Below are 27,206 nucleotides of genomic sequence, written 5' to 3'. Positions count from 1 at the left end.
GGAGTTTCTGGGTTTGTGGTATTATGTTTTATTTTTGGAGGAACTGGCAGACTTTCCCAAAGATGCTTCATTATTTTATATTCCCACTATTAAGGTTTCTAGTTTCTCCACATTTCTACTAATTTCACTCATATATGTAAGGTAGTATCGTTGTAACTTCCTAGGCTTTTGAGTTGAGTTTTCCAAATACTAATAACAACAAGCCTCTTTTGTTTTGTTTGGGGGCCAAACCTTGTAATGCTGGGCACTACTCCTACCTCAGGGCTTGGGCTGTTCTGTTCTGGTATTGCTGGGATTGATGTGAGTTGGGGAACCATGCAGTGCTGGTTATTGAACCCTAGGCTCCCATTGTCAGATCAGTATGCCCAGCTATTTGAGCTGTCTCTGGTTTGATTTTTTAAGATAAGTGGCACTGTTAATTAATGGAAAATATTGGGGGGTATGTAATTGCTTGAAGATGATTAGTTTTCTATACTTAAAATTTGTCCTTTTTTTTTTTTCATCAGTTATATTCGCTGAATGACTATAAACCACCTATTTCTAAAGCTAAAATGACCCAGATTACTAAAGCAGCCATCAAAGCTATTAAGGTAAGTGATAAGTTTTATTTCTATGTTTTCAAAAGAAAATGCTAAATTTTGGAGAAGGGATAATATTTGAAGATTGTAGGTCTTACTTTCCCTCTCATCAAAATTAATTGAAGTTAATATGTTCACAGAAACGAAAACTAAGAAACATTTTATCTGTGGACTCTACCTGGAGACAATAATACTTAATATTTAGTACTATTCCATGAACTCGATAAAGTATTACAGGTGAGATTCTAGATAGATCCAAGTTATGGAGAATGTTTACCACTTATTTGCCACATTTTATAGAATAGCTAAAATTTTAATTCTGCCTATTGCATTACAAATTTGAAAATGGGACATTGTAGAAAAATTATTGGCCTCATGCAAATAGGGCAGAATATTTGAACTGTAGAAAGAAGACACACACAGCCATTACCTTGATAAAGTAGTTTTGCTTGGTTTGTATTCTAGGCCCATAGGTTGGTCAGGGGATGTTCCTGGATTTGTATGCTGTTCAGAGGACCTTTGTGGTTCTGGGCCTTCAAACCAGAGTTGGTGGGTGCCAGGCTGGCACATTCACTCCTGTGCTATCTCTTGACTGATACAGTACTCAGGAGTACTTCTGAAATCTAAGGGATAAGTTGGATCCTCTCTAGAGAAATACACAGGAGCACAAAACTTTGCATAAAATACTTAGTTTAACCTTTCTGATGCTTAGTTATTTTCAAGAAGTTCCTGTCCCCAAAACTAAGATATTTTCTTAGAATAGGCCTATTAGATCAAGAATGAATATTGATGCAAGTAAGAGGCCAGAGAAAGGGAGAATATTGCAGATAGGGCACTTGCTTTGCATGCAGCTGACCTGGTTTCAGTCTTTGGCATCCCATTTAGTCGCTTGCACCACCAGGAGTGATCCCTGAGTGCAGTGACACAGCATGCTAGGTGTGACCCCAAAGCAAAAGAAATTAAAAATTATTTGTACAAGTGGTACTTAAATGTTGACATATGGTAATATGGTTTCCTAATTTGAGAATGTAAATCAATTTAAATAATTGTTAAGGTTGGTAACACAGTTATTTAAATAGATTGTCTTTCAATCTGAATCATCAATTAAATTGAACACTTTCCTATTTATAGAGAATTGCCTCTTTGGAGAAAATTTGGCTAACTAGTTTGTTTTTAGTTTTTTGTTTGTTTTGGTTTTGGGGCCACAGCTGGTGGCACTTGGATTACTTCTGTCTGTGTTCTCAGAAATCACTCCTTGCAGGCTTAGGGTACCATATGGGATGCTGGTGATTGAATCTGGGTTGGCCGTTCGGCCGTGTGCAAGGCAAATGCTCTCCCACTGTGCTATGGCTCAGGTCCCATGAGTTTGCAGTGTTTTAAAGGTCAAAGATTTGTTTTCAGGATTGTGCTTAATACTTTACAGATTAACTTTATAGAATGTTTAGCCTTAATCTTTCTTATCTGATTTTTTTAAATGATCTGAAGTGTTTAAACAGGCATAGCATCTTATCTTAAAAATATCTTGATTGATTTTCATCAAAATTAATTTATTAAGTTTATTAAATTCTATCAAAATGGACATATTTTTCTTTCTCTTTTTTAAATATATTTTTTATTTAAGTAACATGATCATAGTTGGGTTACAGTCATAACAAGAATACCCCCTTTTCACCAGTGTAACATTACCCTCTTCCCCTTTTCCCATCCCCTGCCTGTATTCGAGACAGGCATTCTATGACAGTTATTTGTTTTTAAGTTCAGTAAGTTGTATTTTTTTTTTCCTTAAAGGATAAGAGTAAAAAAATATAGTAAAGTTATGATAGTGGCAATCGCCGTTGTTTGCATAGGTCCAGAAAGATGGGGAAAATGGAAAAAAATCCTTGACCTGATTACAAAAAGGCCTCACCCCAGAAGTTTATTGGCATAAGACCGGCTCTGGGTTCCAGGCATACCAGTCTGTCCAACCCGAGTCATTCTCCGTGGTCCCGGTGAAACTTTTTCGCACTTTAGCTATTGTTGGTATCAGATTCTTATATTTAAAGACTCTGGATTCTGTGCATTTCTTTCATCGATGTCAGGCTGATGTGGAGCATCCTCTAGTTTCAGCATACCATTAAATGCGGAGTGATCTGCCCTGCATGCAGACTGTTGCTGAGTCGTCTGGGTGTTGGGAATCACTCTTTGGAGTAAGTCAATGCCAAAGCAGTGGTAGGTCTTCTCTGGTAGAGGCTTGGATTCTGGTAATGTTATAGACAATTGTGGTTGTTTCCATAGATGGTATCCATTGTTCAGGTGTGTGTGGGAGATGCCCATTCTTCTGAGGCCTAAGCCAAATCATTATGCCAATGTTCAGGGCAAAAGGCCTAATTACATTACCAAATTTGTGTTCCCATCTTTATTAGATAAGAACTTGTTTGCATATGTATTATTTTCCCATTTTAATGTGCCTAAGCAAAAGAGAAGCAATGCCACAAGATATTGTTGGTGCATCTGGGGGCCCACGAATAAAGTCCAACATTCTCCGTAACTTGGTTCAAACATGAAATCTATACAGAGATACTCTTCTACCAGTATTGTTTATAAAACAAATCTCAAAGGGGGAATATCAATCAATCAAATAACAAATCCAGTGGGCAAAAAAAGTGCAAAAATATGCACTTTGGGGAGCCAGAGAGATAGCATGGAGGTAAGGCGTTTGCCTTGCATGCAGAAGGACGGTGGTTCGAATCCCGGCATCCCATATTGTCCCCTGAGCCTGCCAGGAGCGATTTCTGAGTGTAGAGCCAGGAGAAATGCTGGGTGTGACCCAAAAACCAAAAACCAAAAACCAAAAAAAAAAAAAAAAAAAAAAAAATCCCTGAATGTTCCAGGTGGATGTGGCCTGAACCACCCCTTATCCTCAGTTGAAGGAGTGCACACAGGACTGCACAGGCAGGGTTGAGCAGGTGGAGTGAGCTCTTCTTTAGTTTAATGCTGGGGTAGACATGGTCCCAGCAATGCTTGGGGATCATTAGAACCCAGGACTCTAGGGGAGGCGTGCACCCTCCTTTAGAGCAATCTCTTGACCACAGCAGGTTTTTCTTTTTCTTAAAAAATTAGAAGTCTGGGTCCGGCAAGGTGGCGCTAGAGTTAAGGTGTCTGCCTTGCAAGCGCTAGCTAAGAAAGGACCGTGGTTCAATCCCCCTTCAATCCCCTGGCGTCCCATAAGGTCTCCTCAAGCCAGGGGCAGTTTCTGAGCACTTAGCCAGGAGTAACCCCTGAGCATCAAATGGGTGTGGCCCAAAAAAAAAACCAAAAAAAAAAATTAGAAATCTGACTGAGGTGCAGGTGCTAATAAGATCATTGCATTTTTCAAAAGGTGGGTTTAAGAAAATGAATTTAGGGGTTGGAGCGGTGGCACAAGCAGTAGGGCATTTGCCTTGCACTCACTAACTTAGGAAGGACCTCAGGTTGATCCCCTGGCATCCCATATGTTCCCCCAAGCCAGGAGCGATTTCTGAGTGCATAGCCAGGAGTAACCCCTGATCATCACCGGATGGGACCCAAAAAGCAAAAAACATACTGGGGGCCGGAGCAGTGATGCAAGCAGTACGGTGTTTACCTTGCATGCGCTAACCTAGGATGGATCTCAGTTCTATCCCCCAGCATCCAATATGGTCCCTCAAGCCAGGAGCGATTTCTGAGCTCATAGTCAGGAGTAACATCTGAGCATCACTAAATGTGGCCCCCCCCCAAAAGTCTAAATCTACAATTATAAACTAAGCTAGAGTTTGAGTTCAGATTTCTTTTAGTGAAGAGTGTAATCTGTGATATATTTGACTGCTTTGATGAATTGTTAGTTTTTTGTGTTGTTTTGGGGTGGGCATATTTAGGGGGACAACCTTAACTGGCTTTGTGCTCAGGCCATTTCTGGAGGTGCCAGGAATCAGACCCCCATTTTGCTGCATTTAGCCCCTGTTACGGTTTGAACTTTTTTGTTTTTGGCTCAAACTCTGCTGTGTTCAGGGCTTACTCCTGGTTCTGCCCTCAGAGATTACTCCAGGGGCCATATGGGGACCCAACTCAGATGCCGTATATTTATACCTATATTGTTCAGGGGCCCTGTTTTAATATTTTCATTTTGAAAAAAATTTAAAGATATTGCAAAATATTTTGTGTTCCAGTCTTTTGCCAAATTAACGTTTTGCTGAATTTGCTTTATTTTTATGCAATCAAATCCCCCCTCTCTGCAATCTATTGAGGTTGGTTTGTTTGTTTTGTTTTGGTTTTGGTTTTGGTTTTTGGGCCACACCCAGCAGTGCTCAGGGGTGACTCCTGGCTGGCTGCTCAGAAATAGCTCCTGGCACAGGGGACCATATGGGACACCGGAATTCGAACCGACCACCTTTGGTCCTGGATCGGCTGCTTGCAAGGCAAACGCCGCTGTGCTATCTCTCCAGGCCCAATCTATTGAGTTTTATGATAGTTCATCATAGCACTCTCTCAATACTTAGATTTGAAACTTATAAGGAGAATAAAGGTGCTTTTCATTTTCAGTCAGAAGCATGAAATTTTGGTATGATCTAAAAGTGAAACCTTTCTACTTGCCTATTGTCTTTGTATTGACTTGGGTAGCTGTCCTCTGACTCTTTTTTGGTTTGACAGGCACCTTTTATTTTTATTGTGTGTTATTTAGTAATATATCAATGAAACTTGCTTTCATCGCTGATGTTGAAAGTGTTAGACCAAATGTGCTGCAGTGTTGCTTTGCTCTGTTTTAATCTATATGTAGTACAAATTGATATTTTAACTGCCTTTAAATTCACATTTGAATGGTTTGCTTTCATATTGAGAACAAGTAGTTGGTATTTTATCAGTATTTAGAGTTACTTTGATGGGTGCTTGTTAATCCTTAAACATTGTCAACTGACCTCTTGGATAACCCATAGGAAAGAAGGCTAAGTACAGTAAAAAGCCTTGAGCTATAATTTTGTGATTTTACTCTGATTTACATCTAATAATCAGAAGTACTGTATATCAAGTTGTTTTCTAAAAGATTATTTACTAAAACTCAACTCTGTTGTGCTTTATTATTATGTTGTATATTGATTTTAATTTTTCTTTTTGGTTTTTGGGCCACACCCGGCGGTGCTCAGGGGTTACTCCTGGCTGTCTGCTCAGAAATAGCTCCTGGCAGGCACGGGGGACCATATGGGACACCGGGATTCGAACCAACCACCTTAGGCAAGGCAAACACCGCTGTGCTATCTCTCCGGGCCCAGAAATTTCTAAAGTAGATCAGTTACAGCTCTGATTCTCAGAAAAATATTGCTTAATCATCCCAGGTCGGCCATGTGCAAGGCAAACGCCCTACCACTATGCTGTCACTCCAACTCTGATCATTCTTCTTCCTCTACTACTACTACTACTACTACTACTACTTTTTTTTTTTTTTTTTTTTTTGATTTTTAGTGAAGTGTTTCCTATATCGAAATCTGAAAAAAATAATTCTGGATCTGTCCCTCTTCTGGTGACTTTACTCAACATAATACTTTTTAGTTTCATAGTGATATTGTCTGACTTTATCTTTTCTTAAAAAGCCAGAGCAATAGCAAAATGGGTAGGGCGTTTGCCTTGCACACAGCCAAACTGGGTTCATTCTCTGGCCTTTTATCTGGTCACCTAAGCCTAAGGAGTGATTTCTTTTTGATTTATGTTTTGTTTGTTTTTGGGGGCCAGACCCAGCAACACTCAGGTGTTACTCCTGGCTCCTAGCTCAGAAATCGCCCCTGGCAGGCTTGGGGGACCCTATGGGATGCCAGGAATTGAACCTGTGGGTTCATCCTGGGTCTGCCACATGCAAGGCAAGCACCCTACTGCTGTGCTATTGCTCCAGCCTTCGTTGGTTTTGTTTTTGGTTTTTTGCTTTTGTTTTTTGGATAGAAGTGATTTTTTTTTTGAGCATAGTCAGGAATAACCCCTGAATGCTGTCAATTAAGGCCCCAAAACAAAAACAAACAAAAAAGGCAGAGTAGTGTATGTGTATCCAGTCATCTGTTTTTGTATTACTCTATTTTAACTGATAAAATGATGCTGTTTGGAATCTACTTTTCATTCCATAAAAATAAATGCAGCTATATGCCAGTGGATTATCACAAGTGCTTTGCTTTATTGTATCATAACACATTTTTGAATATGTTTCTTAGGGCAGATAAAATCTTTGTATATCTATGTTAAGATATATACTTTGGATATACACTGACTGTACATCTTCAAGAATCCCTTTACTGGACCTGGTGCTTGCCTTGAATTTGTAGGACTTGGGTGTGATCCCTGAGCACGGGGCCAGGAATAAACCCTGGGAATTGGTGTATGTGGCCACAAAACAAAAACAAGAATCTTTTTAACAAGAATCTATTTACTTATTAAATACCATAGCTGGATATTTATGAAGGTGAATGATATGAATATTTGTCTTAACATTTGTGATTAGAACTGCTAAGTCTTTGAAACATTAAATCTTATTGGGGCAGAAAAAAGTTTTAATCTAATTAAATGGATTCTAAAATTATACTTCATTTTCTTCTCTTTCAGTTTTATAAACATGTGGTACAGAGTGTGGAGAAATTCATTCAGAAAGTAAGTATTTACTTTCCCATATAATTATGCTTTTGTAAGTTTGCCTTTTAAATCAGATAGTTCTCCTTTTATTATTTTGGTCTGTTGTTAAAAGCGATTATATTTGTTTTATTTAAGCAATGAAATGTATTTTGGATAATTGAATTAAGAGCTTTTCTTAGTTTGCATTGCCAAAGTGATCATCTGTTCCTTGGGAAAAATGCTGCCAGTATAATTTAAAAAAATCTCTTTTGTTAAAATTTAGCTTACGTGGTTACAAAGGGTTAACATTGATGCTTTTGATATTGAGTTCTTGCACCTCATCGCCACCAGTGAGCCCAAGACCGTCCCTTTTCCCCCTCTGGTCTATTCGTTCATCCTCCCCATACCCTCATGCAGGATGCTTTCAGTTCTAGAATCCCAGGACAAGAGCTTATCACCATTTGGTTCTGTCCTTTCCTTTGTTATGTGTCTCTCAGATATGTGTCCCACAGATAAATGAGCTAATATGGTATTTATCCTTCCCTGGCTTCCTTTGCTCATTATGTTGTTCTCTAGCTCCTTACCAATTTCAGCAATTTTCAGGGTTTCCTCTTTTGTATCTTTAGGAGGTGGGTGCGGGGAGGGATGTTCCTGGTCACACCTGCCATTGTTTTGGCCTCTCTCCCAATTCTGTCTATGGGTCATTTCTGCATATGGACTGACCATATGTTGTGCTCAGGCTCAAACCAAGTTGTATCCGCATCAAACTTTTTACGTCTGGTACTACCTCTGCAATTTTATTTTATCATTTACTAAAGCAGTAATGAATGCCACTGTATATATTACGTTATATTATATATTACGTTTCTTTGATATGGCTGATTTTAAGTGAAGTTGTACATGTATTGCTTTTTATAGCCTTTATAGACTTGCCATTTTCAGCTAACTCCCCACAGAAAAGTTCTTTTAGATAAGCGAGGGATCAAATATTGCCACACTACACCTTCTCTTCTGCTGATTCTGTCTCACCCACAAGCAGGTTATAGATATAGAGGCATATTAATGTTTCTCTCCCCAGAATTAGCAGAGGAGATAAAATGGAAAACAACGATCTTATATACATTTGATAATTATTAGCATTACTTGAAGTTATTTGCTCTAATTTTAGACACCAATTGGTGTCGCTATTTGGGGTAGTGTTTGTTTTTGTTTTTTTTTTTAATTTAGGCTTAATTTTTGTTTGTTTTCTTTTGGGCCAACCTAACAGTGCTTAGGGGTTACTCCTAGTTTGCATTTTGAAATTACTCCTGGCTGAGCTGGGGGTGGGGTGGGGAACCATATGGAATGTCAAGGATCAAAGTAGGGTTTACCCACTGGACTATTGCCCAAGCCCAGCAAAGCTTACTTTTTTTTCTTTTTTTTTTTTTTGGTGGTGGTGGTAGTGGTGGCTGGGCCACTCTCGGTGGTGCTCAGGGTGTATGCCTGGCTCTGCCCTTAGTAATCTTTTGTGGCAGACTCGGGGACCAACTAGGATCAAGTCCAGGTCAAACACTTGCAAAGCAAATGCCCTACTCGCTGTATTATCATACCAGATCCAGGCTTCCTTTTATAAGGCTTAAAATTTCCAAAATGATTCTCTAGGAACTCTGTCATGGGCTGTGGCAGAATTTTGGCTTTGCACTCTGGGATGATGGTATATCTAGGTAAATATTATATTATTTTATATTACCAGTGAAATACGTATTTGAGCCCACATATTTTTGTATGTTTTGTTTAGTGTAATAAAGTCACATGTGATGCATATAAGTCAGCTCTATAATTAAGGTGCAGTTTCATTATTAGAAGAGATTTTTTAATATATTTTTTTATTTAAGTAACATGATCATATTTGGGTTACAGTCATAACCAGAACACCCCCCTTCACCAGTGCAACATTACCCCCTCCCCATTTCCCATCCCCTGCCTGTATTCGAGACAGGCATTCTACTACAGTAATTTGTTTTTAAGTTCAGTAAGTTGTATTTTTTTCCTTAAAGGATAAGAGTAAAAAAATATAGTAAAGGTCTGGTAGTGCCAATCGCCAATGTTTGCATAGGTCCAGAAAAATGGAGAAAATGGAAAAAAAAATCCTTGACCTGATTACAAAAAGGCCTCACCCCAGAAGTTTATTGGCATAAGACAGACTCTGGGTTCCAGGCATACCAGTCTATCCAACTCCAGTCATTCTCCGTGGTCCCAGTGAAACTTTTTCACATTTTAGCTATTATTGGTATCAGACTCTTATATTTAAAGACTCTGGATTATGTACATTTCTTTCATCAATGTCCAGGCTGATGTGGAGCATCCTCTAGTTTTAGCATATCATTAAATGCGGAGTGATCTGCCCTGCATGCAGACTGTTGCTGAGTTGCCTGGGTGTTGGGAGCACTCTTTGGAGTAAGTCAATGCTAAAGCAGTGGTAGGTCTTCTCTGGTAGAGGCTTGGATCCTGGTAATGTTAAAGACAATTGTGGTTGTTTCCATAGATGGTGTTCATTGTTCAGGTGTGTGTGGGCGATGCTCATTCCAGAAGGGATTTTTTTTTTTAATACAGCCACACTTAGCTTTTCTTCTTCTCTCACCTCTAGTTTCCGGCACTCACTAGCCTGTTCTGTCTTTATGATTTTCCCATTTAATATCTCTTATTCAAATGTAACCATATACTGGCCTTATTTGACTTGTTTTTGCCCAGCATCATCTCAGATCTGTCTAGATGTGTCAAATAGGTTTATCTTCTCTTTATTTTTTCCTTCACTCCCTTCCCTAATGATGGTGAATTTATTTTTATGTGTTTATTTGCCATCTTTAGTGAAATTTTTTCATGTCTTTGAACAATTTTCTAATTGGTTATATAATTTTTAAGTGCATTTTAATGATGGAGTGGGGAGTGGGGTTGGGGCACAACCTGACTGTGCTCAGGGCTTATTCATGGCTCCATGCTCAAATTTTTTGTTTGTTTTTGTTTTTTGGGTCATACCCGGGAGTGCTCAGGGGCTACTCCTGCCTCTGCAGTCAGAAATTGCCCCTGGCAGGCTCAGGGGACCATATGGGATGCTGGGATTCAAACCACAGTCCTTCTGTGTGCAAAGCAAAACGCCCTACCACTGTACTATCTCTGTGGCCCCATGCTCAGAATTTTTGATAATTCTTAATATATACTGGGGATGTAGGTCCCATTGTGAAATTGGTTTGCAAAATTAATTCTCATATTCTCATATGTCTTTTCTTTTAGCAAAGGTCTCTTACAGAAAAATGTTCTAAGTTTGATGTAGTTCCAAGTTGCATATATTTTTCCAGTATTGGGCTTGAAGGTGACATAAAGTCCACACTACCTTTCTTCTGGCAGGAAGTCCTGGAGGTTCTTGAGTTGCTGCATTGTCTTCATGGACTCAGTTTATAGAGCCTCTGGACTGTTTTATAGCAGGGAGTTTTTTGACAAATAGAAGAAAGTTCATTAGATCAGAAGTAGAGCACAATTTTGAAGTATTGACAATGGTAAAGTAGTAACTTGGAATATGCCCCTCTCGAATATTACAGATTACTCAGCCTAGGAACTGGAGAGGTAATAATGTGGGTAAGGCACTCCACATTGCTTATGTCCGGATCCCTGTTACCATATATGTCCCAGACAGCCTGGAAGGGAAAAACATGGGATAATGTTATTTTATTTGTACCTGCGTTTTAATCATAGAAGATTTTTAAACTAATAAATGGTGAAAAGTAAAAAGATAAGATAGCAATAAAGGTTTAAGAATATCAATAAATCACCTTTATTGCTATCTTTTCTTTTTACTCTTTATCATTTATTAGTCTTAAAATCTTCTATGACTAAAACATAGGCACACATAGATAACATTACCCCAAAGCCATATAGATAAGGTTCTGTGGGCCAGGTAAAGTCCTTAAAAGAATACTCTGTCACTGATTTTGCAAAAACTCAATCATGGCTTGATGGTATCTTAAATTTATGAAGCAGATGCAGAGACAAAGAAGAAAACAGAATTGGCTATTCCACTAAGTGAAGTTGTAGAACTGTTTTTTTTCATATTGACTTTGTAAATCATAAAATCAAGAAACATTACTTGGCATCAGACAGCATAGGATTTATTGACATTCTTAACCACCCATCGCCAACAGTCCCGTTCTCATTTTCTAGATAGAATCGTAAAGGTTAAATTCAAGTCTGCTTAAAATTATCTAGTTTAGTCAATACCTTTTGTCCATATGAAATTTTCAAATTTTTTTTGGCATTAAATACCACAAAAACAAATATGTCTATTATAGATTCAGAATAGGATTGAATATTATCACGCTGAACTATTTATTTAGATGCAATCTGGCTTTTCTATTTTAGACAAAAGACTTTGCACTGTGTTGACTATGCTTGAATATGATAAAATTCAAAGATTATTTTAGGCTCTAATCATGGTCTGTAGATGAACTTAATTTATAGGCTGTAATTTGTAAACTCTGGATATCTGCCTTTGGACGTTCTGTTGTGTTTTGAATCTTTTACATCAAAGAATCATTGTGACTTATTTATAATTCATTTTTGTGCAACAAATGTTTACTTGGAGAATAATATGAAAAAAAACTAGAAAGCATAATTGGGGGGGTACCATAATGAATCATCTTCGTTTTCTAGAAACTGGCAGTTTTCTGCACATAAGCAGATCAGTTCTTTCCCCTAGCCCTGTCCTCCAAAAGGAGCCTGAATAACCTTAATGTAAGTGTGATTAGGATCTTACCTTTTGGTATTTTCCCAGTTGAATGATGGAATCTATTGAAAGCTTACTTTTTGTTTTGTTTTTGTGCCACACCCTGTGGTGAGCAGGGGTTACTCCTGGCTCTGCGCTCAGAAATTACTCTTGGCAGGCTTGGAACCATATGGGATGGCGAACCCAAGTCCCTCCCTTCTGTTGTGCTATTGGCTCTGGCTCAAAGCTTACTTTTTTTTTGTTTGGGTTTTTTTGTTTGTTTGTTTGGTTGGTTGACTTGGTTTTGGGTCATACCCAGCAGCGCTCAGGGTTTACTCCTGGCTCTACACTCAGAAATCACTCTTGGCAGGCTCGGGGGACCATATGGATGCCGGGATTCGAACCACCGTCCTTCTGCATGCAAGGCAAACGCTCTACCTCCATGCAGTCTCTCTGGCCCCAAAGTTTACTTTTTTAAAAATCTTTCCTGCTGCCTTGGACACACATGTATGCTCTGTAAACTAATCTCCAAATGTGCCTGGGAAACCATCAACACTGCTCGCAGAACATTAAAAAATGTTTAAAAATTCTCAATCAAAGGGTAAAAGTTATTTTTTCAAAAAAAAAAAAACCTTCAGTTTTAACAAAGGGGTTAAAGTATTTGGGGGCAGGAGAGAGTGTGCAGGGTGCTGGGTTCAAGGTTCTTCCCCTTCTGCTGCCAACCTGGGTTCAATTTTCTGCAAATGGTTCCCTGAGTATAGAGCCAGGAGAAATCCATCAGATATGGTTCCAAGGCCTCCACTGCCAGCCAGTCAAGAGCAGGGATACATACAGAATTTGGAATAGGATATAGAAAAACATAGTTTGAAAGAAGAAAAATCTCAGATTTTCATTGCAACTAGAAAACAGGCAGGTTTAGGTATCAGACTTGTTTAATCTGGAATCAAACTGAGCACTGCACTGATGCCTGGTTCCTTGGGAGACCCTATAACAGTGATGGCTAATCATTTTGAGCCCAAGTGCCCAAACTGCTACACAAAACCAAAGAATTTCCTCAAAGTGCCAGCATGTTCTCCCGATGGCCAGTCTGGCCCTGTTGCCAGGTGAGCTGCAAAGCAGACACCGCACACTCGCCTCCCACTGCGCTGCATAATCTTAATTGCAGATCTTCCCTCATGCCAGCTGCAAGGCCTTCGCGTGCCACAGCTCGTACGCGTGCCATTGGTTCACCATCTCTGGCCTTAGAGTGTGCTCCCAGAAAAGCATGTGGGGAGCACCACAGCCAACCCCAACAAGCATTCCAAGCTCAAGCACCAGAAAGCAATGTGAAGGTGGGAAGGGCATTTGCCTTGTGCATGACCTGCAGCACCACATAGGGTCCCCCAGCACCACCAGGAGTGATTCCTGAGTACAGTCAGGAGACTGGAGTTAGTCCTGAGTAACACACCAAATGTGCTCCCTCCCACCAAATGAAATAAATGTGACACCCAGATGAGCACCACTGTCTAGTACAGGAGCATTCCAAGACAGTGCCAAAACAGTCATCAAGGAGAAAATAAATTTTTTGAATTGTTAGGGTCAGAAAAATAGAACCGGGATCAAGGCACATGCCTTCCACACAGGCAACCCTATAAACTATAACATATTTCTTTGAAGTGAGCTGAGCGTGTAGGTAGTACATACCTTTCAGGTTCCACAGCACAGTAACTGACAACCTGTTGGTCTCTTGGCTCCTGCTGAGGAAAATTACTTAGGAATTGAGGTAACCAAGAGGTGTCATGGATTTTCCTTAAACTGCCCCTCGCATGATCTCTTCTGGGAACTGGGAGGTTTTGTACATTAAGGGGTACACATCTCAGTGGCTGACCATATGGAATGCTGGGTTTGAACCCTGTTGTCTGCATGCATGGAAGTGCTCTACTTACTGTGCTATCTTTCTGGCCCCCTATAATTCTGTTTTAATCCAACTGTGCTTGGGAAGCCGATTCCTCATTATCTGAACATGAACTGAAAATAAAGCATTCTAAGTTTGTAGTGATGTTCATTTATTCTATAGATAGGCCGAAATGCTTGTGGCAAGGAGATTGACATTCCTTAGTTTTTGTTTTTGTTTTTGTTTATTTTTTTAGCAGATAAGCGTTTTAAGAAGCAGAATACTGAAAACTGCTTTGATGAGATTTCTAGAATTAGAATGGGTTGCGTCTTATCCTCCCTATAACTGCAGTATTCTGTTTAGAATATTATACTGTGAAATGCATTCCTAAGTTGTTTCTGAGGCCCTTTTGTTTGTCCTTCCTTCCTTCCTTCCTTCCTTCCTTCCTTCCTTCCTTCCTTCCTTCCTTCCTTCCTTCCTTCCTTCCTTCCTTCCTTCCTTCCTTCCTTCCTTCCTTCCTTCCTTCCTTCCTTCCTTCCTTCCTTCCTCCCTCCCTCCCTCCCTCCCTCCCTCCCTCCCTCCCTCCCCTCCCCTCCCCTCCCCTCCCCTCCCCTCCCCTCCTCCCCTCCCACCTGGTAGTGCTCGGGTTACACCTGGCTCTGCAACTCAGAAATCACTCCTGACTGTCTCAGTGGCTGTGCATTTTCTAGAACTCTCTCCTCCTCCTCCCCTCCACCATCCCATGTCTCCTCCTCCTCTCCTTACCCTACACTACCATACCATTTTTTCTTTCAGCTCAAGCTGGATATGTAGTACCACTTTGGGGAATGTCAGTTGAACTCAGTCTATGATGTCCAGGCTGATTCTTTACAGTGTCATTCCCAGCCCCTGAGGGCTCACTGCTTTGTGGCGCTGATGAGTTAGCACAAAATTGCCAGGAGAAACTCCTGACACTTTGACTCTGCTTTGAAAGCTGCACCAATCCCCCCAAAAGCCATTCATGATGGAAGGATACTAGGGTCAGTCTGTACTGCTTCCACAGGAGCAGTGGTTTGAAACTTAATAGGGTTTACGGCGTTTTTGTGTATCAAGAATTTTACATTCTCGTTTTCTTCTCTTCCTGTTCTTTTATTTTTCTTTTATCAGTGTAAACCAGAATACAAGGTACCTGGACTTTATGTCATCGACTCCATTGTACGACAATCTCGACATCAGTTTGGCCAAGAAAAGGATGTCTTTGCACCCAGATTTAGCAATAACATCATTAGCACTTTTCAGAATTTATATCGTTGCCCTGGGGATGACAAGGTATGCTGCTGTATTTGAAAACATGATGCGTTACCTTCTTGGTCTCCATGGATTCTTTGAATGATCTGTTCATGATTTTATGCTATTGTTTATGCTGAGTTTTCCCAAGTTTGATTATTATTAATACATATCACCCAGAATTATTACTTGTTTTAATGTTTTTTAGTTTAATAAAGCAGTTGATGTGACATTGGCTTTAAAAGTTTTGGAATTACAATAGAATATATTTAAGGCCAAGTACCTTACCTACTGTACTATCATCACTCTAGACCAAAAGTTTATCTTTATTTTTTACACAACCAATTCTGATTATATTGAACTGATGTTTAGTGTCTGAAAAATCACACCATGTCTTTTGTTGTGCTAGGGTTCAAGTAGCACACAGATGGTTTGCTCAAACTGTACTTTTAACGTATTAAAAAGAAAATATAAAAATGTGTTTTAATTTATGTGCTTTGCAGACTTGAAAGTTATTTGGGCTGCTGATTGAAGGTTTAGGTCTGCTTTTCTCATGGGCTTGGTAAATAAGATACTTGTACTGGTTACAAAATGTCACTGTTTGGGGCTAGAGAGCTAGTACAGTGAGTAAGACACTTGCTTTGCCTATGACCAACCTGGTTCAATCCAGACACCATGTAATTCCCCTTGCACCCTGTGAACTAATCCCTGAGCACAACCAGGATTAAGTCTGAATTCTGCCAAGTAAGGACCCCACCCCCAGTTCCCAAAGTCACTATGTTTTAAAAAACAGTTTTAGAGAGCCTGGAGAAATAATACTGTAAGCAAGACATTTATTTGCCTTGTTTGTAACAGATTCAGATTCAATCTCTGCACCCATATATTCCCTGCTTACCACCAGTAGTATTTGTTGAGCCCTGAATACAGTCCACTTATGGTCCAAAACCCAAATAAAAAAAGATTTATAGTTTGCATAAATGTACTTTGTACTTTGTCTCAGGTGTAAAAATCAGCCTTTTTACCAGCTAATGCTGAATAAATAATGTGACCAAGGATTGAGCCTGAGTCATATACTCTTAAATAAAAATTTACCAGTAATGAAGCATTTCCTAAGTCACATTGTTAGAGTTCAGAATTACCAAAGGAATAAAAGCAGTGTCCAGTATTCAAGTTTATGTAACTGCAAGGCATCACAGAAAAAGAGGCAGTAATCAAATTAAGTAGATATTTCACAGTTAAATAGTTTTCTATGAAATCTCCATTGAGACAAACTCATAGGGAATTAGCTATTAAATAGACATACCATATAGCATTATTTGCATAAGGAACCATAACTGAGAAATGCGGGTAAATTCTGCCCTGGCTCAACTTTGGGAATGCCTGCAGCACCCAGAGTACTGGGGCAGGGGAAGAGAGCTCAAGGGGCTGGAGTACAGGGCTCTGGGGTTAGCCCCTGCTATGACATGGCTTTCTGAGCGTTAAGATTGTTGGGACCCCCACTGCCACAGAGAGCAAAACCCACTATGCCAGTCTCAGCATTTCAAGGCTGCTTATGACTAAAAAGGGAATCTAAGACACCTGGTCTCAATCTTTCCTGCTTTAAGTCCCATGGTATCAATGAGGAAGTTGAGGTTTATTTATTAACAGACAGACCGACAGACAGACAGACAGACAGACAGACACACACACACACACACACACACACACACACACACACACCACCACACCACACCACACCACACCACACCACACCACACCTCCCTTCCGGCACACCCTCCCCTCCCCTCCCTAGCAGAGTTCATGGCTCTACATTGCTGATGGTGTTGGGGGGGGGGGGGGGGGGGGGACATATCTGGTGCCAGGATCAAAACCAGTTGACTGTGTGCAGAGCAAGTGTTCTACCCACTGCATTCTCTCTCTGGATTTAAGACAGTCTATAGTTTATGTATTGTATAGCAGCTGCAGTAATATCATGTGATTGACTGGAGTCTTTCCTAAACTACCAAGTAGGCAGAATATCAAGTTATCCGCAAATTAGTTGATGCTAAATATGCATGATGTTTAGGGTAATAGGCTGGTGGATGAGCAGTTTTGAGACCATTGAGGAGAATAAATTTCATGTGATGCTCTGAAGAACCTGAAGGAGAAAATGAGTGAAAAGAAATAATTCAGAGACAGCAGGTCTCTAGTAAGTTTGTGTTTTCTTTACAGAATGAGACCAGATTATAAGAAGTGAAATACTAATGTGGAGGTTTATTGATTAAAGAATGGGTTTCAGTTTGGTAGTTGAAAATAATGCTCTGTTATATTGACATTTCAGTGGGAAGATGGAGGAAAAATAATGAGAAGATACAGCAGGGAGCAGAAATAGACATAAGTCAGCTCTGTCAGAACAGAAATTCTGGCCATCTCTGGCTTCACATGCTAGTTGGAAAGATGTCAACAGATAGTCAGTCCAACTGAGTTCATGTTTTGCATGCAGAAGTCCTGGGTTTGATTTGGCATTCCATTGACCTCTAAGCACTGCCTGGTTGCTATGACCTCTCAGAAAAGAAAAACAGCAACAAAAATGATCCTTAGAAAGTAAGCTAAATAAAATAGTTAAATTCTCATGCAAGGAATGGCCATTTTAAAAATAAGAAATCACATACAGACTTTGCCTTGAGGTCAGTAACTTAGGTGAAGGTAAAATAAGTGCCAGGGGCCTGGGAGATAGCATAGAGGTAGGGTGTTTTGCCTTGCATGCAGAAGGACAGTGGTTCAAATCCCGGCATCCTATATGGTTTCCCGAGCCTGCCAGGATCGATTTCTGGGCATAGTAGAGCGAGGAGTCACCTCTTGAGTGCTGCCGGGTGTGATCCAAAAACCAAAAACCAAAACCAAAAACAAAACAAAAAAAAAAAAGTCAGGTATAGCTTTGGTGCTTAGGAAGTCTAGAAGTGCGCTTTCACGTAGAAACAAACAGTTCTGGGAAGGTAACTTTTGTTCATCTTCACATCGATTGAAACAAATATTTGTTTTATAAATAAATTAAGGATGGCTAGCAAATGCAGAATTTATAGAACATCATAGTAAAGCTAGGAAAATTCAGTATGAGAATTTCAATCCGTTCTTTGCCCTTGCTGCTGAAATAGCCAGTATAAAATGACTAGCTGCTAAGGTGTTGGAAAGTAAAACTCGGTGTCAACATGCCATTTTCTTTTTCTCTAGAGTAAAATCGTGAGAGTATTAAACCTATGGCAGAAGAATAATGTCTTTAAAAGTGAGATCATTCAGCCGCTTTTGGACATGGCTGCAGGTATCCCCCCTCCAGTAGTGACCCCTGTCCTGGCCAGTACGACTGCTGCTCTGAGCAACACCCCAGGTGCGTTGTTCTCCAGGATTTGTGGTCTGCATACTTGCTCAGTTCTTGATGTGGTCACCCATGTAGGAAATGATAGTTTGAGGTATAAAGAAAAAGGTCATTTTGAAAGAAAATTCTGATTCCTTCATAAAAATTGGAAAACATTTTTGTAATTCCTAGAACTATAGGAATAATGAATTTTGAGTTATCTTTTCTCCTGATTTAGATGCCTATAATCTTACATGTATAAAAATCAGCTTAATAGTCACATTATATTCTGGAAATTCTGGAAAATTAATGGAACCAAGTATGCTTCAGTGCTGGTCTCAGTGTTGATTATTTGCTTTGTTTTGTTATTGATTGTAGTTTGTTAAATATTGTTACTATTTAAAAAAGTATAGCTCCGTGCTGGAGTGATAGTACAGCTAGTTAGGCATTTGCCTTGCACTGTGGTTTGATCCCTGGCATCCCATATGATCCCCTGAGCCTGCTATGAGTGATTTTGGAGCACAGAGCCAGGACTAATCCCTGAGCACTGCCAGGTGTGGCCCCAAAACCAAGGGGGAAAATGACAGCCCAGAAATTACATTAAGATATTGATAAGTGTTAATTGATTTTATATATGTATATATACGTGCAAACTTGAGCAAAGCGGTTTTTATTTTTATTTATTTAATTAATTAATTAATTTTATTTTTTGGTTTTTGGGTCATACCCGGTGGTGCTCAGGGGTTACTCCTGGCTCTGCGCTCAGAAATTGCTCCTGGCAGGCACGGGGGACCATATGGTATCCCAGGGATTGAACCCAAGTCAGCTGCGTGCAAGGCAAATGCCCTACCCATAGTGTTTCAGCCCCATATTGAATATTTTGTCATTGGATTTTCTCCTGTGTCATTTTTAATGACTGCTAAGAATTTTGGGTTTTTCCTTTCCTTTATACGGCAGAGTAGTATCCTATTTGAGCATATGTGTGGACAGCTTTTGGGCAGTGGAGGGCTTTGGATCCACACTGGTTATATTCAAAGACTATTCAATTTGGTACTCTGGGGTTGCTCCGATGGTACTTGCAGGGGGACTGAGTAATGCTGGGAATTTCTCCCTGGGCCACACATATGCGAAGGCAAGTACTGATTACTGAAACATCCGCACCTCATACATGTTTAAATCTCGTTATGTGTAAGAGTTTTCTTGATGGCTAAAAGCATTTGAATTTCTACTTCCTTTCTGATGATGACAGCACAGGTGTGCTGTCTTGTTCATTTCCAGTCTTATTTATTGGGGTGGGTTGTGCTTTCTCAAAAGGGACTCCTGTGACACCGGCAACTCCAGCCAATGTCGTCCAAGGTTTGCCCGACCCCTGGGTTTCGCAGATCACAAACACGGACACACTTGCAGCTGTTGCACAGATCCTGCAGAGTCCTCAAGGACAACAGGTAAGTGGTCTTGGTATGTGGCCAGTGATTTAGAACTCACTATTTTTATTAGGTGATCAGATAATACCCACAAGGGATGTTGTTTTTAAACCTTGAAAAAGTGGGATCATGGGGCCGGGCGGTGGCGCTCGAGGTAAGGTGCCTGCCTTACCTGCGCTAGCCTAGGAGACGGACCGCGGTTCGATCCCCCGGCGTCCCATATGGTCCCCCAAGCCAGGAGCGACTTCTGAGCGCATAGCCAGGAGTAACCCCTGAGCGTCACCGGGTGTGGCCCAAAAACAAAACAAAACAAAAAAAAAAAAAAAGAAAAAGTGGGATCATGTCATCTGTAGTAATTTGTAGTCTGCTTTTTTTTGTGAGCATTTTTATGTTTACATAAATTGCTTCAAACGATATTAAGTTCTGTCTTACACTAATAATAAGGTATTCTTTATTTTGAAAATGTTTTCCTGTTTTAAAGAACAATAGTAACAGTTTAGCTCAGAATACAGTAGTGGTGATGGGTATGTGTTAAAGTAGGGTGAATTTCTAGAGTGAAATATGTTGAGCTGATAGAGGTATCTTTAAGAAGGGGCATAAGGATTGAAACTAGTTATGAGAAGAAAGGAGGATGAATCTAAAACTTGAGGTCCTAAAGATGGGAAGAAGTGTGCTGTGCTGGGGAAATGGAAAATCACCTTCTGTGTCTGGGACCTTGGAATAAGAGGCAGCTCTCCGCATGCATGAATTAATTTATGGGAAAGGAAAGATGTGTTTTCAGTACTTGCTTTACTATAGCCATATATTTATTTTTATTCAAGTCACTTTTTCCTCACTTTCTTAAATATATTTAATAAGTTGGTTTTTGTAATGTCACAGTAATTTCTGTGTTTTAGTTTTAAGTCAGACGAATTTCTAATTTCCATTGTTTTTTTTTCAATTAAGATTAACAGCTAGGGGCCTGCATGGTGGCTCTAGAGGTAAGGTGTCTGCCTTGCCAGCGCTAGCTTAGGAGGGACCTCTGTTCTATCCCCCGGTGTCCCATATGGTCCCCCAAGCCAGGAGCGACTTCTGAGGGCATAGCCAGGAGTAATCCCTGAGGGTCACCAGGTGTGGCCCAAAAACAAAAAAACAAACAAACAAAAAGATTAACAGCTAGTTAATCTTCTCAATTGGGGTACTTATAGGGTATTTTTCTTACTGCACTAGCTCTTAAGTGGCAGAAGAGAGAGCTCCCCTCCCCACTCTTTCCACTCTTTCTTCAGTGCTCATTCCTTAATTAACACTGGGAGCATATAGGGTGCCAGTGATTGGACCCAGGTCAAGACATGCAAGGCAAGTGCACTACCCACTGCACTATTGCTCTACACGCCCCCCCCACCCCACCCCCGTCTCCCTCTGTTTTTTTCTTTTTAAAAAAAGAAGCCGCAAAAATGCCTTTGTGATACTAACTTTTGTCTGGAGGTATATTCTTTATTGTAGACATTTGATTTCTTTTAGTTAATGCTGTTTTGTTGAGTTTTGGTTTAAAATTTTCAGTGGAGTCTTATCATTTGCCTTTTCTTGTTGAAGTGTAGTGGGAAGGCTCTAGCATTCGTGTCTTCCTTTCAGCATTGCTCAGAGTCCTTTGATGCAGTGGGATTAAGAATCTTTTTTTACTTTAAAGTGCAATACAGTGTACAATAATTTCCTACTGTTTTCCATCCTGCTCTATGAAATTGACCTTAATTGTCTGTGTATATGTGGGAAATAAACAAATAGAAACTTTTACTCTTTCAAGGCATTTGCTTTATACTTAATTTTGTTCTAGATTCACACTAAATTTACACAAGCTTGTTTGCAATTTAGAAGTATGTTCTAATGGTTGCTTAGGGGCCAGGTGGATTGTGTGGTTTATGTGGTGTTGGAGATTAAATGTGGATCAGGTATACCTGTGCCTTAACTGCTGTATGATCTCCCAGCCCCTAGAGGGTCTTTATTTTGCTTTAGTGTTGGTGTTTGGGCCACACCAACACTATTATTCTAAAGTTACTAAATAAGAATATTACCCACTGTCCCCAAAATGTAAGACTATAAATGAATTCTAAAGTATTTGAAAGTTACTGCCAGGTTGGTGCTCAGGGGTCCTTGCAGTGCCTGTACACCAGCCCATTCATTGTGCCATTTCCCTGGCCCAGTAATGGTTTATTTTTATTTATTTTATTTATTTTACTTTTTTGATTTTGGGGCTACACCCAGCGGCATTCAGGGGTTACTCCTGGCTCTGCGCTCAGAAGTTGCTCCTGGCAGGCTCGGGGACCATATGGGATGCCGGGATTCGAACCGGGGTCTATCATGTGTTGGCCACATGCAAGGCAAATGCCTTACTGATGTGCTTTCCGCTCTGCCCCCCCCCCTCCAATAGTGGTTCTTATTGTGATTATTTACAGTTTATCTTTGGGTCACACCCAGTAGTGACACTTAGCTGGGTTGGCTGCATACAAGGTGGCCAGGCTTTGACCTGTTACTGTCTCTTCAGCCCCTCAGCGGTGGTTTTAAAATTGGTTTTAGGCAGACTGCAGAGTGAAAGAAATATTGCCAGCTGTTCAACAGAACCTTCTTCCCTTCACCCTGCGTCTTTCCCAGTCACTGACAACACAGTTGGTTCTATCCTTGCAGTGTTGAGACTTCAGAGACCTTAGAATCATTCTTTGTTCGAACTTTTTGTAGAGTGTTCCCCAAGTGCTACTTTGGGCTTCTCTGTCCCTTTGTCCCCCCAAAGAAAGAAAACATCACCAAACCTATGTGATCATCCTGGATTTTTGAAAATAGAAAAGCAATATAGGAAAATATAGAAAGCAATTCATTTATATTCTTAGATTTTGGGGACAGTGGGCAAACAATTAGAAAATTGTACAGTTATGGAATTATTTAGCTGTCCTTCATAAACTACTATTTCAAATATTTCATAAAGTTCTCATTTTAAGACTCCTTCAGATGCTTTTGGTTTGAGACCAAATTTTTCTAGGAGCAAAGGTAATTAGAATCAAGAATCTCGTGAATGGAGTGTGCAGTGAGAATGCTCTGGGAAAGAAAGCTGGGGTGCTGGAGGAGCTTGTTACGAGGCATGGTTCCTCCATCCTCTCCTGCACTTTTCATCACTTTCTCCACAGTCAGTTATGGAGCTTCCAGTTTGGCATTAGCTTGCAGGGACTTGGTTGTGTTGTCGATCAATTCTTTCCTTGGGGTGCCAGGGACCCCTGCAGCAGTCAGTCATTCCTTAGGGATCTCCGAGGATTTAGCAGCCCTGGCCTCTCCCCAGACGTTTGATTGCTCTGGGATTCAGACTTGTTTGTAAATGTTGAAAGTTGACACTTGACAGGGATACAGTGTTGTTCCCTGCTTGAATTCCTTACTTTGACTCTGCACCAAGGAACTGATTTCTTGCTGGCTTTTCTGCTTTCAAAAATGTGAAAGATTACAAAAGCTATTGTTCTCTTTAGTCTTTTTTGCAAGAAATTAAAGAGTGGGGCCGGGCGGTGGCGCAAGAGGTAAGGTGCCTGCCTTGCCTGCGCTAGCCTTGGACGAACCGCGGTTCGATCCCCCGGCGTCCCATATGGTCCCCCAAGCCAGGAGCGACTTCTGAGCACATAGCCAGGAGTAACCCCTGAGCGTCACCGGGTGTGGCCCAAAAACCAAAAAAAAAAAAAAAAAGAAATTAAAGAGTAATTGAAGTGGGGATGTTCTTGCCACTTGATTCAGTTTGAAGTGCTGAACATCAAAACATCACTTTTCAGAAACTAGCTTTTGTTTTCTTACTGCTTCCCATAGATTACAGGGAGATAAATTTTCTAGCTTCCTAAGGTTTTAGATGGTCATTCTGAAGAAAACAGTGCTTGTCTGGAGTCATCTTTCTCTTTCTCTTCTAGCTTCAGCAGTTAATACAGACTCTGCAAATCCAGCAGCAGAAACCGCAGCCCTCCATTCTGCAAGCCCTGGACGCCGGCCTCGTGGTACAGCTGCAGGCACTCACTGCGCAGCTCACAGCAGCTGCTGCTGCAGCCAACACACTCAACCCCCTTGAGCAGGGCGTGTCTTTTCACAAGGTAGGCCTCAATGCAAACCCATCTCAGGTGGTTTCTGGTAGGAAATGGCACCTAGGACAGGGATATCATATTCTCAGTGACAGTTTATCATATGCATGGGCCTCTGTAAGACTTTTGCATAAGGTCCTATTCTGAAAGTAGATAAGTTTATATGCAAAATAATTAAAAATTGGGGGGGAGCCGGAGCAATTGCACAACAGTTGGACACTTTGCATGTGACAAGCCCTAGATGGACACTGGTTCGATTCCCCGCACCCTGTATGGTCCCCTGATCCTGATTGCCAGGAGTGATTTCTGAGTGCAGAGCCAGGTGTAACCCATGAGCACTGCCGGGTGTGACCCCCAAACCCCCCCTCAGGTTTTTTTTTTCTTCAATTTAGAGTATTTGCATGATTATGGTTTAGGACACATTAGTACATATATTACGAATTGTAATAAATATGAAGAACTAGTCAGTGAAATCATGTTTAGCCTCGAGTTATAAATGGTTATTTTTCTGAACATTCTACTTTTACAAATATTATGAATCTATTAATCGGTGTTCTTGAAATTCTAATTTGTTAAAATTAAAACTGTTTATTATATGCATAGTTCAGTGGCAATAAAAATTTATACTTTTTATTATGGTAATTTGAGGCCTAGCTACAAAGGATCTTATTTTTGAAGTTGCAGTCTTTGCTTGATGATTTATTGTGTGTTGGCCTTAGTATTCTTAATTTTGAAAACATTATAATACCTTAAAAGTGTTATTTATATTTTATTTCTGTTCTTTGTTTTGTTGGAAGACAAATGCTATTATATCAGATAATTCAATGAATGTTTTTAGTCAGTAGCTTTTAAGTCAAATTTAGTGTAAGCAATAGTTTAATTAGTTTTAATATTTTTGTTGTTTTGGGGCCACACCCAACATTGCTCTGAGTTTACTCTTGGCTCTGCACTCAGAAATCATTCCTGGCAGGCTCAGGGGACCTGGGATGCTGGGGATGGAACCCAGATCAGCTACTGCAAGGCAAATGCCCTACCCAGTGTGCTATCACTCCAGCCCTCTTTTAGTGATGGTGGTGTCTTTTGTTTGTTTTTTTTTTGGCAATGGCTGACTTTGCTTAAGACCTAATTCTAATTCTGGTGGTTCTTTGAGAAACCATCTGTGATACTAGGAATCAAGCTAGGATCCCCTCCTTGCAAGGCAAGCACTTAAACCACAAATGCCTCTCTCCCTCTCTTTTATCTTAAATCAAGCTTTATTATCATTGCCAAATTACTTTGGGGGGGGGGTGTTAGGGCCACACCCAGTGGTGGTCAATAGTCACACCTGGCTCTGCACTCTGGAATCACTCATGAGGGGCTTGTGGTAGCACTCGGGATTGAACCTGGGTTGGCTGCATGCAGGGCGAATGCCCAACCCCCTCTATTATGCTATCCCCCACATATTACTATTTTAATCCTAATTTCTGTGACATAAAATTATTGAGCAATAAAAATTACTATCAAATTATTGAGTAATAAAATAGCAGCTATTTGCTTATTAATAATGATTAGTTATTGTTATCAACTATTAGTATTAATAGTTAATATATAAGCAATCATAACTATATAGTTATATGTAGATATATGTGTATATATACATATATAGTGTATAGTGTATACTATGCAGTATAGTATAGCTATATTATGGCTATATATTAACTATACAGTTATTAATATTGACTATTATAAATCAATAATATTTAAAATTTTTATTGATAATAAATATTGCTAATTATTATAAAATTATTAATACAAAAATGAGTATTAGTATTTATCCTTTGCATACCCTAGTTTGCTTTTTTATGTAAGTCATATGTATGTAAGTATGCCACAGTACTTTAAAGGGTTGGAGCAATAGTATAGTGGGTAGGGCACTTTCCTTGCACACAGTTGAGCTGGGTTTGTTCCTCTGCACTCCATAGGTTCCTAAGCACTGCCAAAAATGATCACTTAGCAAAGTCTTAAGTCTTGAACATCTCTAGGGCCTGAGGAATAACTTAGTAGTAGGACATTTGCCTTGTACGCAGTCAGCCCTGGATGGACCTGGGTTAGATTCCTGGTATCCCATATGGTCCCTTGAGCCTGCCAGGAGCAATTTCTGAGCACATAGCCATGTTTGGCCCTAAAACCAAAAAAAAAAAAAAGTAAAAAAGTAAAAAAGAAAGGAAAGGTCTTGAGCACCTCAGTGTGATTCCCACTCCCAAAAAAGTGAAGATCTACTCAGATAAAATGCTTTATCATAATAAAACATATAAAGTATGTCTTAATATACTATATTACAAAAACATAAGCTATGGCGATAGCTTGAAGTATTGGAGCACACGCTTTGCATGTGTGAGATTCAGATTGAATCACTGGTACAGCATGGCTCTCCAAGCTATATTCCAGCATAGACCTTGAGCACTACTGGAGTGGCCTGAAACCTAAAGAAGACACAAATGATAAGCAGTGGATAATTAGCGCGGTGTTATTGGTCTTCTTAATAACAGCTGTAATTTATATTTATATAATGTGCTTTTAAAAATTCCTATTTCTGTGTCTCCCTTCCCCCTCTCAGAAATTGATGGATAGATTTGATTTTGGGGATGATTCTGAGCATAATGAAGAGCCGAAAAAGGAAATTCCGACCCCACAACTGTAAGAATTACTATACTTTTCTTTATAGCCATAATTTTTTCCTGTTCCTTTTAGGCACATTGAGGTTGATGCTATCAACTGAACTACTAAATATATATTGACTTAGTTGGATTATTTTTCAGTGTGATTAGAATGTTGTATTTTAGATTATAAATTGTAATTTTGAAGCAGCATTTCAGGTCATATAGGTTAGTATCCTGAATAATCCCTATTATCTCCACCAAAGGATCCTATGAGTGGTTTATTCCAGTGTTTCACAAAAGCTTGCTATGATGAGAAGTAATTGTTAAATATTTTCTTGCTCTTTTGCTTTCTTTCCTCTTATCCAAATTAGACTTTTTGAAGTATGGAAGGGAGTTTAATTATCTTTTGGTAGATAACCTTTTGCTAGGATAAATATAGTTTTTCTCTCCTAAAAGGAATCACCATCCTGATTGCCCCTTTGGGGATGCCCTATTTTGGGGGGTCATGTCTTACCTAGTGGACCTAGAGTTCCAGTTGTGATTCCAGAGTATAGTTAATTATTTCCTTTTACCTAAAACCATTTCTGTTAATATCGCTAATAATGCTTGTGCTTTCTGAAGAAAGTGTATTCTTTTATAATGGCTGAGTTAGTTACAGTATAGATTACACAGCTAATGATTGCTAGACCATCTCCCCCATTTTGGTTA

At 39.9% G+C, this 27,206-nt stretch overlaps 1 protein-coding gene across 2 annotated transcripts in view; it reads left to right on the top strand.

Moving 5' to 3' along the window:
* The first annotated feature begins 546 nt into the window (after positions 1-546).
* SCAF8 (SR-related CTD associated factor 8) overlaps positions 547-27,206 on the top strand; it is a 127,730-nt gene continuing 101,070 nt past the window's right edge. For both annotated transcript variants that reach the window (XM_049765322.1, XM_049765321.1), the window contains exons 1-7: positions 547-590; positions 7,152-7,196; positions 14,912-15,073; positions 18,242-18,395; positions 19,677-19,807; positions 23,695-23,871; positions 26,456-26,535. In XM_049765322.1, the coding sequence (XP_049621279.1) occupies positions 552-590; positions 7,152-7,196; positions 14,912-15,073; positions 18,242-18,395; positions 19,677-19,807; positions 23,695-23,871; positions 26,456-26,535 (788 nt within the window). In that variant the 5' untranslated portion in view covers positions 547-551. The remainder of the gene's footprint in view (positions 591-7,151; positions 7,197-14,911; positions 15,074-18,241; positions 18,396-19,676; positions 19,808-23,694; positions 23,872-26,455; positions 26,536-27,206) is intronic.

Source organism: Suncus etruscus, chromosome 18, assembly GCF_024139225.1.
Source record: "Suncus etruscus isolate mSunEtr1 chromosome 18, mSunEtr1.pri.cur, whole genome shotgun sequence".
In the NCBI taxonomy this organism is placed as follows: Eukaryota; Metazoa; Chordata; class Mammalia; order Eulipotyphla; family Soricidae; genus Suncus; species Suncus etruscus.
Note: the sequence above shows the minus strand (reverse complement) of the source record. Positions and strands in the feature narration are given on the sequence as shown.